At 49.1% G+C, this 12,388-nt stretch overlaps 1 protein-coding gene across 3 annotated transcripts in view; it reads right to left on the bottom strand.

Annotated features, from left to right (window-relative positions):
- Positions 1–615: 615 nt before the first annotated feature.
- LOC144479589 (homer protein homolog 3-like) overlaps positions 616–12,388 on the bottom strand; it is a 78,151-nt gene continuing 66,378 nt past the window's right edge. For all 3 annotated transcript variants that reach the window (XM_078198485.1, XM_078198484.1, XM_078198486.1), the window contains 4 exons: positions 11,461–11,617; positions 9,381–9,491; positions 8,903–8,983; positions 616–7,793 (listed from right to left, as the gene is read on the bottom strand). In XM_078198485.1, coding sequence (XP_078054611.1) covers positions 7,596–7,793; positions 8,903–8,983; positions 9,381–9,491; positions 11,461–11,617 — 547 coding nt within the window. In that variant the 3' untranslated portion in view covers positions 616–7,595. The remainder of the gene's footprint in view (positions 7,794–8,902; positions 8,984–9,380; positions 9,492–11,460; positions 11,618–12,388) is intronic.

The following is a 12,388-nucleotide window of genomic DNA, read 5'->3' as shown; positions in this document are numbered from 1 at the left end:
TCTGACGAAGGAGCACTGCTCCGAAAGCTTATGGTATTTGCTACCAAATAAACCTGTTGGACTTTAACCTGGTGTTGTGAGACTTCTTACTGTCTGTAGTTACACAGTGAGTGATCCTTACCCTGACTAAACAGTGACTCTGTACAGTTACACAGAGTGATCCTTACCCTGAATAAACAGTGACTCTGTACAGTTACACAGAGTGATCCTTACCCTGAATAAACAGTGACTGTACGGTTACACAGTGAGCGATCCTTACCCTGCTGAATAAAGTGACTCTACAGCTACACAGTGAGTGATCCTTACCCTGAATAAACAGTGACTCTGTACAGTTACACAGTGAGTGATCCTTACCCTGAATAAATGGGACTCTGTACAGTTACAGTGAATGACCTTTACCTTGCTGAATAAACAGTGACATTTAATGATCTGTACAGAATCACAGAATTGTTGAGATGTAAGTGACCAATTAGCCTATTGCATCTCCAGTAGCTTGCTGAATGAGCATTGTGATTTAATGCCGTTCTCCTGTCTGTTCCCCATACCCTGCTGAGTCTGACAGTGAACTTTCTCAGATCTGTGCTTTGATGACAAAATAACTGATGCCGGGACAGTTTATTTGTGGATTTTATTTATTATTCTGTATAGACAAAACATCGACAAATTCTCAATTCAGCGTTTGATAGACTTGTATAGGATCAAATTATTAATGGTAGACCAGTTCTATTCAAACTTGCAGTCTGAAGCCGAATGCTGAAATGATATTTTATACTCTGTATATTGTGTAGATACTGCGTGCATAGAATACATTGGGTGTAGTTAAACACACTACCTACAGAGTGTACACATTGTGTATGTACTGCATATACTGTCTGTGCTGCTGCCTAAAGTATGCACACTACCTGAATACATACTACAGACGTGCCATATACACACTGCATATAGATTAGTATTGGCTGTGTATTTACTGTGCTTATTCGTGTGTATCCTGATCATAAATTGCACAACTTAATAAATCTCTAATACATTGACAAAATTTCAGTTTATTTTATACAAATATCAAAGATATCCTAGTGGTTGTATTGTGATTGATTTTAGTTATTTAAACTAGTAATAAATACCACATGAATTGCTTTTAAACAATGGTGAGAGTTTTACCAAGTGTGGTTTTGATAATTGGCGTGCAGTCTGATGGAATGCTCACTGGTCTGGGCTCCACTCGGAAGGCAGTTTCCTGCTCACTGCTGCTCTTTTTGGCTGCAGCCCGTGTGAGTTTATGGCTTCCCGGTGGTTTTCACAGCCTGACAGTCCATCCTGTGTGCACTTTCTTGCTTATTTCAGCCCTTAAACTGGTGCAGTGGCTGGACTGTGTGTGTGAATCCAGCCTCCAGGATTTATTGTGTTGGGTGGAGCGAGTGGTGGAGCGATTGGGGCAGAGAGTGAGAATTTGTTTTGGGATTATTTCTACATCAGATCTGTAAGCAAATCTGAATTGTCACAATGTTCACTTTGATTGCATTTGCTCCAGCAACATTTTTCCACTCCAGATTACTAAGCATTTTAACAATTTGATAAATGTGAGAAAAGCAGCCAATTGTACATTTTAACCATTGGCGTCTGAAGCAACAGTGGTGTGAAGATTCATGGGAGCTCTGAGCTCCAGGAGGTGAATAGTGAAACAGAGTAATCCGTTTATTCCAGCATTGATTCTACTCCAGTGTGAGACATGATGAAGCTCCGTCTGATATCTCACACAAAGCCCCATACATCACATCAGAGCCAAGCCAGACACGTGGAAATAAAGTCAGAGAGATATAAAACAGGCTGCCAATTTACTATTCAACCAGTGATACCATAATTCCAATCTCAACTCCGCAGCAGGGCTCACTGGACAGTGAATAGGAGCAGCACCCTGACTGATTTCTTCTCTCTCTAACCCAGGGATCACTGGACAGTGATCAGGAGCAGGAGCCCTGACTGATTTCCTCTCTCTCTAACCCAGGGCTCATTGGACAGTGAACAGGAACCCTGGCTGATTTCCCCTCTCTCTCTCTAACCCAGGGCTCACTGGATAGTGATCAGGAGCAGGAACCCTGGCCGATTTCCACTCTGTCTCTAACCCAAGGATCATTGGATAGTGATCAGAAGCAGGAACCCTGGCTGATTTCCACTCTGTCTCTAACCCAAGGATCATTGGATAGTGATCAGAAGCAGGAACCCTGGCTGATTTCCCCTCTCCCTCTAACTCAGGGATCACTGAACAGTGATCAGGAACAGGAACCCTAGCTGATTTCCCCTCTAATTGTAGCCCCTCCTGTCTACCTGACTGAGGTTACCAATGTGACTTGATAAGCTCACTGAAAAACTGACATGTTCAAGATTACTCGAGGGATTTAATCAGAGACAAAGCCGGTGTGGCCACTTGTAGAAATCAGACACTCAATCTAATCTATTTCTCACAGTCTGACATGGAAATCCATTCCCTCTGATCTCCCGCGATGACTCTCGGATTACTGAGCTCACAGGGCTCCTGCTCCAAAGAAAAAGCACTCTGACGGAACGGTGCAACACTTGGAGCTCCTGTAAATGTGCAGTTTGGTTATTACCTAATCAAACCTTAACTATAGCACACATTTAATGCTAATTAAATCTATATTCTCCACCAGGAGAATTTACTAAGATTATAAATCTACCAGGCTACTGCCACCTATAAATAGCATGACAGAACCTTTGGGGATTAATTTATAACATGCAACACACACACCATCACCGGCTGTGTGAACCATTAAAAACCTACAGTGAGCATAGCTTGGCATGTAGTACCCAAGGACATTCGAAACGTGTTTGATAAAGTATCACATAATAACCTTAATAGCAAAATTAAAGTCCATGGGATTAAAGGAATACTGACAGCATGGGTAGAGAATAGACAAAGTCAGAAAGTAGGCATTATTGGTGAGGGATCGTATTGCAGACTGGAGGGCATAGTGTTCCTCAGGGCTCAGTGTTGGGGTCACAGCCCTTTCTGATATATATTAATGACCTGCACTTGGGTATACAGAGCACAACTTCAAATTTTGCAGATAATCCAAAACTCAAATGTAGTCAACAATGAGGAGGATAATAAACTTCAGGAGAATGCGACTGGTGAAATGGACAGATATAAATGAAATTTAGCGCACAGAAATGTGAAGTATTACATTTTGATAGGAAGGATGAGAAGAGGAAATATAAACTAAATGGAACAATTTTAAAAGGGGTGCAGGAACAGAGTTCTGGGGTATATGTACACAAATGTTTGAAGGTGGTAGGGCAAACTGAGTATACTGACATCCAGTAAGGGATCCTGGGCTTTATAAATCGAGACGTTCAGTACAAAAGTAAGGAAGTTATACTGAATCTTCAAAATCACTGATGAAGCCTTTGCTGGAGTAATGTGTTTAATACTGAACACTATACTTTACAAAGAATGTCAAAGCTTTCGAGGTGGTTCAGAGGAGATTTATTTGAACGGCTGCAGGGATGAGGGACTTCAGTTATATGGAGACGCTGCAATTGTTCTCCTTAGAGCAGAGAAGGTTAAGGGGAGATTTAATGGAGGTGTTCAAGGTTATGAAGGGTTTTGATCGAGTAAGTAAAGAAAACTTGTTCCCAGTGGCAGGTGGGTCAGTAACCAGAAGATACAGATTTATAACAGAAAATGCTGGAAATACTCAACAGGTCTGGCAGCATCTGTAGAGTAAGAAACCGAGTTAACATTCTGTGTTGAATATGACTTCTTCAGAAATTCTGCATCATGTATGAGTTAAAATGCTAGCTTTGTTTCTCTCTCCACAGATACAGGCAGACCTGCTGAGTACTTCCAGCATTCAGTTTTTAGTTTATTTATTTATTAGTCACAAGTAGGCTTACATTAACATTGCAATGAAGTTACTGTGAAATTTCCCTAGTCGCCACAGTCCGACGCCTGTTCGGGTCAATGCACCCTAACCAGCACGTCTTTCAGACTGTGGGAGGAAACCGGAGCACCCAGAACAAACCCATGCAGACACGGGGAGAACATGCAAACTTCGCACAGACAGTGACCCAAGCCAGGAATCGAACCCGATCCCTGGCGCTGTGAGGCAGCAGCGCTAACCACTGTGCCACCGTGCCCCCGGGAATCGAACCCGATCCCTGGCGCAGTGAGGCAGCAGCGCTAACCACTGTGCCACCGTGCCCCCGGGAATCGAACCCGATCCCTGGCGCTGTGAGGCAGCAGCGCTAACCACTGTGCCACCGTGCCCCCGGGAATCGAACCCGATCCCTGGCGCAGTGAGGCAGCAGCGCTAACCACTCTGCCGTGCCCCGGGAATCGAACCCGATCCCTGGCGCTGTGAGGCAGCAGCGCTAACCACTCTGCCGTGCCCCCGGGAATCGAACCCGATCCCTGGCGCTGTGAGGCAGCAGCGCTAACCACTGTGCCAACCTTGTGTGCCTTTATTTCAGATTTCCAGCATCTGCAGTATTTTGTGTTTATTTTAGCACTGATTTAAGGCGATTGGCAGAGGTGAGATCACTGGTGTGTTTGTATCATAGAATGATAGCAACACCACAAAGGAGGCCCTTTGGTCTATCATATGTGTCAGCTCCCTATAAGAGCAACTGAGCTGATGCCACTCCCCCCTCTTTTCCCCACAGCCCTGCAATATCTTTCTCTGCAGATAATTATCGAATCCCCTTTTGAAAGTCATGATTGAATCTGTGTCCACCACACTCGCAGGCAGCGCATTCCACATCCTAACCTGTGTGGAAATCCTTTACTCATGTTTTCTTCTGTTTCTTAGCCAATCACCTTGAATTAAGGATCCTCTGGTTACCAACCGCCCGGCATTTGGAATAGTTTCTCCTGATCTGCTCTGTCCAAACCCCTCATGAGTTAGAATCCCGTTTACATCTTACAGCAAATGGTTGTGATCTGGAATATACTGTCAGAAAGGGTGGTTGAAGCAGATTCATTAACAACTTTCAAAAGGGAATTGGAGAAAAGGAGCAAGAAATTTCAAGGCGAGGGATAAGATGCTGAAAGGTAAGTGGATAACTCCTTCAATGAGACAGCACTGGGCACGATGGGCTGAATGACCACCATCTAAATAAGATTCAATGATTTGCAGCAAAGCCTCTTGATGGAGGTAGATTTTCAGGTCCCGCCCTCCACAGGAGTCACCGTGGGGGGGATGGGAAATTTCACAGGCCGTTTAAAGGTCTGTTGATCTCAGGCAGGATTTTCCAATCTCGGAGAGATCAGTTACAGAAAGATCAGTTACAGAGTGTTGAGATCACAACCGTGCTCTCCATTTATGTACCCAGCAAAAACTGAAATCACAGTGAGGGGTGTGGGGTATATCAGAGTGTTACAGTGAAGGGTGTGGGGTATATCAGAGTGTTACAGTGAGGGGTGTGGGGTATATCAGAGTGTCACAGTGAGGGGTGTGGGGTATATCAGAGTGTTACAGTGAGGGGTGTGGGGTATATCAGTGTTACAGTGAGGGGTGTGGGATATATCAGAGTGTTACAGTGAAGGGTGTGGGGTATATCAGAGTGTTACAGTGAGGGGTGTGGGGTATATCAGAGTGTTACAGTGAGGGATGTGGGGTATATCAGAGTGTTATAGTGAGGGGTGTGGGGTATATGAGTGCTACAGTGAAGGGTGTGGGATATGTCAGAGTGTTACAGTGAGGGGTGTGGTGTATACCAGAGTGTTACAGTGAGGGGTGTGGGATATATCAGTGTTACAGTGAAAGATGTGGGATATATCGGAGTGTTACAGTGAGAGATGTGGCGTATATCAGTGTTACAGTGAGGGGTGTGGAGTATATCAGAGTGTTACAGTGAAGGGTGTGGGGCATATCAGAGTGTTACAGTGAGGGTTGTGGGGTATATCAGTGTTACAGTGAGGGGTATGGGATATATCAGAGTGTTACAGTGAGGGCTGTGGGGTATATCAGAGTGCTACAGTGAGGGGTGTGGGGTATATCAGAGTGTTACAGTGAGGGGTGTGGGGTATATCAGAGTGTTACAGTGAGGGGTGTGGGGTATATCAGAGTGTTACAGCGAGGGATGTGGGGTATATCAGTGTTACAGTGAGGGGTATATCAGAGTGTTACAGTGAAGGGAGTGGGGCATATCAGAGTGTTACAGTGTGGGTTGTGGGGTATATCAGAGTGTTACAGTGAGGGGTGTGGGGTATATCAGAGTGTTACAGTGAGGGGTGTGGGGTATATCAGAGTGTTACAGTGAGGGGTGTGGGGTATATCAGAGTGTTACAGCGAGGGATGTGGGGTATATCAGTGTTACAGTGTGGGGCATATCAGAGTGTTACAGTGTGGGTTGTGGGGTATATCAGAGTGTTACAGTGAGGGGTGTGGGGTATATCAGAGTGTTACAGTGAGGGGTGTGGGGTATATCAGAGTGTTACAGTGAGGGTTGTGGGGTATATCAGTGTTACAGTGAGGGGTGTGGGATAATCAGAGTGTTACAGTGAGGGGTGTGGGATATATCAGAGTGTTACAGTGAGGGCTGTGTGGTATATCAGAGTGTTACAGTGAGGGGTGTGGGGTATATCAGAGTGTTACAGTGAGGGTTGTGGGGTATATCAGTGTTACAGTGAGGGGTGTGGGATATATCAGAGTGTTACAGTGAGGGGTGTGGGATATATTAAAGGGTTACAATGAGGGGTGTGGGTATTTGAGTTTTACATCCAGAGACAGGATCTTAATGAGCTGTGGATAGTCCCCCAGTGTTCAGTTCATGCCTTGCAGACCAACGTATTTGAAACATAGAAACCCTACAGTGCAGAAAGAGGCCCCCCATCGAGTCTGCACCAACCACAATCCCACCCAGGCCCTACCCCCATATCCCTACATATTACCCCGCTAACCCCTCTAACCTAGGCATCTCAGGTATCTAAGGGGCAATTTTAGCATGGCCAATCAACCTAACCCGCATATCTTTGGACTGTGGGAGGAAAGCGGTGCACCCGGAGGAAACCCACGCAGACACAAGGAGAATGTGCAAACTCCACACAGACAGTGACCCAAGCCGGGAATTGAACCCAGGTCCCTGGAGCTGTGAAGCAGCAGTGCTAACCACTGTGCCACCGTGCTGAATTTGAAGTGAGGTCCAGTGTTCATTCCTGAGGGGCAGTGGTGTTTCCTCCAATGACTTAATCTGCTTGACTCAATCCTAAATTTGAAAGGAGAATTGGATAAATAGTTGAATGAAAGAACTGCAGGATTATAAGTGAATACAGGGCAGTCAGGGCAAGCTGAGAGCGAAGCTTCACAGAGATAAGCTGCAGCGTTGGCTTTGTAGCTTCTGGACATGGGTGAAATGCTGATTTAGACAGATAATCCGAAGCTCTGTCTTACTGCTGAGATCCTGTGTCCACATCTGACTGTGTCCCGGGTGAAATGGAAGTGAATGTAAATAAGGATGAGTGATGGGAGTGGGAACAGATATAAAGCAATTGAAGAGTTTGCTCTACATGAGGGTGTCACTGGAAATCAAAGCAAAAATGCAATGATTCTTCATCACTCCAAGGCGAACTGAATATTTCAAGACTTTTCTTCCTTCTCTGCAATTTTCGCTAAACCATGTCGCAAATCATTCAATTCGTAGAGTTTGACATCGAGGATATCCAGCAGCTTCCGGGCATCACACTGGATCCTCTCCCGATCATTCACACAGTCGACCAGTGTCTGCTCCACATCCTGTAACTGCTGTTCCAGATCAGCATTCCGACTCTCAACTTCCTGAAAAATAATTGTCCGCGGTTAAATGAGTTTGGTTAGTTGCAGCTTTGTCCAGGCCCACAGGCCGCTCTGTTTCCTTACTGTCTGTCCTGTTTCTATGAGTAAGAAGTCTCACAACACCAGGTTAAAGTCTAACAGGTTTATTTGGTCGCAAAAACCACTAGCTTTCGGAGCGCTAAGTGAGGTAAGTGGGAGTTCTGTTCACGAACAGGGCATATAAAGACACAAACTCAATTTACAAAATAATGGTTGGAATGCGAGTCTTTACAGGTAATCAAGTCTTAAAGGTACAGACAATGTGAGTGGAGAGAGGGTTAAGCACAGGTTAAAGAGATGTGTATTGTCTCCAGCCAGGACAGTTAGTGAGATTTTGCAAGCCCAGGCAAGTTGTGGGGGGTTACAGATAGTGTGACATGAACCCAAGATCCCGGTTGAGGCTGTCCTCATGTGTGCGGAACTTGGCTATCAGTCTCTGCTCAGCGACTCTGCATTGTTGTGTGTCGTGAAGGCTGCCTTGGAGAACGCTTACCCGAAGATCAGAGGCCGAATGCCCGTGACCGCCGAAGTGCTCCCCCAACAGGAAGAGAACAGTCTCGAGCGGTGTTCATTCATCCGTTGTCGTAACATCTGCATGGTCTCCCCAATGTACCAAGTTTGTATCTTTATATGCCCTGTTTGTGAACAGAATTTCCACTTCGCCTGATGAAGGAGCAGCGCACCGAAAGCTAGTGGTTTTTGCTACCAAATAAACCTGTTGGACTTCAACCACACTATTATCACAGCACAGCCGAGCTCTAAAAGGGAGGAAACTGGACAAGGCATCAAATACAAGCACCCCACCCCCCCTCAACCCTGCGCCCCCCCCCCCCAACCATGCCCCCCAACCCTCACCTCTGCTCCACATCCCCTCAACCCTGCCCCACCCCCCCCAACACTGCCCCACATCCCCTCAACCCTGCCCCACCCTCCCCCCTCGACACTGCCCACCCCCCAACCCTGCCCCAACCCCCCTCAATCCTGCCCCACCCCCCCTTCAAACCTGCCCCACCCTCACACCTCCCCCAACCCTGCCCCACCCCTCCCCCAACCCTGCCGGCCGCCGCCTCTACCTGCAGTCGGAGCAGCGCCTCTTCCCGGTCACTTTCTAACTCGTTCACATCAGATTTTTGGCTTCTCAACATCTGGATTTCCTGAGAAAAACGAAACGATCAGGGACACAAAGACCGCAGCACGGGGCAGACCACGGCACGGGGAGACTGCGGCACTGGGCAGACCGTGGCACAGGCAGACCGTGGCACGGGCAGAGCGCAGCACAGGCAGACCGCGGCACTGTTGAGGTGGGAGGAGGGGAGGGAGGAGAGATGTGATGTCAAGCGGGAGGAAAAATGTGATCCTGAGGTGGGTGGAGGCCACACACCGATGCCAAACTCATACATTGAATGAATCGCATCCAATTCTAGCTTGGGTCAGGGTTCTCTCTGCTCAGCAAAGGGAAACAGTTTGGGTGTGAATATGCACGAACAACAACAACTATATTACCCCTATATTACCCCGAGTGTGTCTGTGATATCAGAGAGATAAGGTTACCTCCTCTTTTTCCTTTAAAAGGCCCTCCAGCTCTTCCACTGATTGGCTGAGATCCGTGTTCTGAGTTGCAACAGTTACAACAGCCTCACCTTGTGACTCAAGTTCGATAATCTGGAGAATGAGCGGGGGTGCGGGCAGGAAGGAGCGGTTAGGGGCAAGGGATAAAAGAGAGTGGGGATAGGGATGGGGAGGAGGTAGAGGGAGAGTAGGGGAGGTGGTGGAGGGAGAGGGTAGCGTGAAGGGAGAGGAGGGGGAGAGGGAGATTGGAAGGGGGGAGGGCAGGGGGGAGGGGGAGGGAGTAGAGGGGGAGATGGGGAGAGGGGAGTGGGCAGGGGGTGGGAAAGGGAGGGGAGTGGGTGGGGGACAGGAGTGGGGAGGTGGGAGGGGGAAGGAAAGGGAGGAGGAAGGAGAGAAGGAGGAGGAGATGGGGGGAAGGGGGAGGAGGAGATGGGGGGAAGGGGGAGGAGGAGGGAGGGAAGGGGGAGGAGGGAGGGAAGGGAAGGAGGAGGGAGGGAAGGGGGAGGAGGAGGGAGGGAAGGGGGAGGAGGAGGGAGGGAAGGGGGAGGAGGAGGGAGGGAAGGGGGAGGAGGAGGGAGGGAATGGGAGGAGGAGGGAGGGAAGGGGGAGGAGGAGGGAGGGAAGGGGGAGGAGGAGAGAGGGAAGGGGGAGGAGGAGGGAGGGAAGGGGGAGGAGGAGGGAGGGAAGGGGGAGGAGGAGGGAGGGAAGGGGAGCAGGAGGGAGGGAAGGGGGAGCAGGAGGGAGGGAAGGGGGAGGAGGAGGGAGGGGAGGAGGGAGGAGAGAGAGGAGGGGAAGGAAGAGGGGAGGGGGAGGAGGGAGGTGACAGGGAGGAGGGAGGGGAGGGTATGTTGAGGGGAGGCAGAGTTGAGGGGCAGAGGAGGGGGAGTTGGGAGGGTGTTGAAGGGAGGGAAGGAATGGGGGAGAAAGGGAGGGGGGAATGGGAGGGAGGGGAGGGGGGAATGGGAGGGAGGGGAGGGGGGAATGGGAGGGAGGGGAGGGGGGAATGGGAGGGAGGGAAGGGGGGAATGGGAGGGAGGGAAGGGGGGAATGGGAGGGAGGGAGGGGGGAATGGGAGGGAGCAGAGTGGGAAGGTGATTGGGGAGGGCAGAGTGTGGGGGTAAAGGAGAGGGGAGAGAGGCAGAATGGAGATAATTGGGGAGGGCATAGGGAGAGAGAGGTGAGTTGTTGGGGAAAAGAACATGAGGAATGATTAGCTGCTGGGTTCTGAGATATTTCTTAATATAGCTCCCAACAGAATTGTTGGCAGTGCTGAGAGTGTGTGTGTGTGTGTGTGTGAGTGTGTGTGTGAGAGTGTGTGTGTGAGAATGTGTGTGGGGGACAGGAGTGGGGAGGTGGGAGAGAGTGTGTGTGTGTGTGTGTGTGTGAGACTGTGTGTGTGTGTGAGTGTGTGTGTGTGAGAGTGTGTGTGAGAGGGTGTGTCTGAGTGTGCGTGTGAGACTGTGAGTGAGAGTGTGTGTGAGTGAGAGTGTGTGTGTGTGAGACTGTGAGTGAGAGTGTGTGTGAGTGTGCGTGTGGGAGAGTGTGTGTGAGAGAGTGTGTGTGAGAGAGTGTGTGTGAGAGGGTGTGTGAGAGTGTGTGTGTGAGACTGTGAGTGAGAGAGTGTGTGAGTGTGTGCGTGAGAGAGTGTGTGTGAGTGTGTGTGTGAGACTGTGAGTGAGAGAGTGTGTGAGTGTGTGTGAGAGTGTGTGTGAGAGGGTGTGTGAGAGGGTGTGTGAGTGTGTGTGTGAGAGGGTGTGGGTGCGTGTGTGGAGTAGAGGAGGCGGGGTTCTGAGTCCGTTATCAGAACCCACCTCACTCCAGCAATGAACAGTTATTGAAATTTCCTCCTGCTGACAGCAGCAAGGGATTGTTACTGCCTCAGCAAACATCGCTTTGTTTATGATCATTGGACCCTTATTGTGCACAAAGATCCCTGTTTGGGATCAGGCACCAAGCTGGCACAGAATGAGCAAATCAACACTGGGTCAAGAATGGAGAAATGCCTTCCTGTTGCTCCCCCCACCCCAGCCCTACAACCCTCCCCCTGCTCCAAGAGCCTCACCCGATCTCGCAGCTTTTCTGTCTCTTCCTTATAAGCCGTCAGCTGTTTCTTCCATTGCTCGACAGTGACATTTGATTCGTGCAGTGCCTGCACCAGCTTTGCGTTACTCTCCTGCAGTGCAAACAGCTCCAACTCCCACTGTGACTCCCCAATGGAACTGGAGACCGAGAGAGAAAGAGAGGGTCAGTAACGTCAGAGGGGTGAGGTTTATCGTTCAGAGGAAGAGGCAAAGGTGGATAGGAAGAGCAATCAACATGTGGGAGTTATTTTCATAGAATCATGGAATCCTACAGTGCCGAAAGAGGCCATTCGGCCCATCGAGTCTGCACTGACCACAATCCCACCCACCCCAGGCCCTATCCCCATAACCCCATGCATTTACCCTAACCAGTCCCCCTGGCACTGTGGGGCAATTTATAGCATGGCCAATTCACCTAACCTGCACATCTTTGGACTGTGAGAGGAAACCGGAGAACCCGGAGGAAACCCACGCAGACACAGGAAGAATATGCAAACTCCACACAGACCGGGAACTGAACCCGGGTCCCTGGCGCTGTGAGGCAGCGGTGCTAACCACTGAGCCACCGTGCCTTTAACCTCTCCTTCCAGCCATAAAACTGGCCAGGATTGATAATCACTTCAGAATGAAACCAGGTGACTCCAAAATCAGCTTTCCAACTCCGAATAAAAACAGCATGCTGGGTGAACTCAGCAGGTCTGGCAGCATCTGTGAAGAAGAGAAACAGACGGTGTGATGTTCTGGTCCTGTTGACGGCACACCCTGCTGCATGTTTCCTGGCAGTGTGGAGATCGGAAATCCCACTGGCAGCAGTAGGACCAGAAGATCCCGCCACCAGCACGCCACTTCCTGTCGCCACGAGACACACCACAGGGAAGCCAGAGAATCCCGGCGTTTGTTAACGTATCG

This window comes from Mustelus asterias, chromosome 26, assembly GCF_964213995.1.
Source record: "Mustelus asterias chromosome 26, sMusAst1.hap1.1, whole genome shotgun sequence".
NCBI lineage: Eukaryota > Metazoa > Chordata > Chondrichthyes > Carcharhiniformes > Triakidae > Mustelus > Mustelus asterias.
Note: the sequence above shows the minus strand (reverse complement) of the source record. Positions and strands in the feature narration are given on the sequence as shown.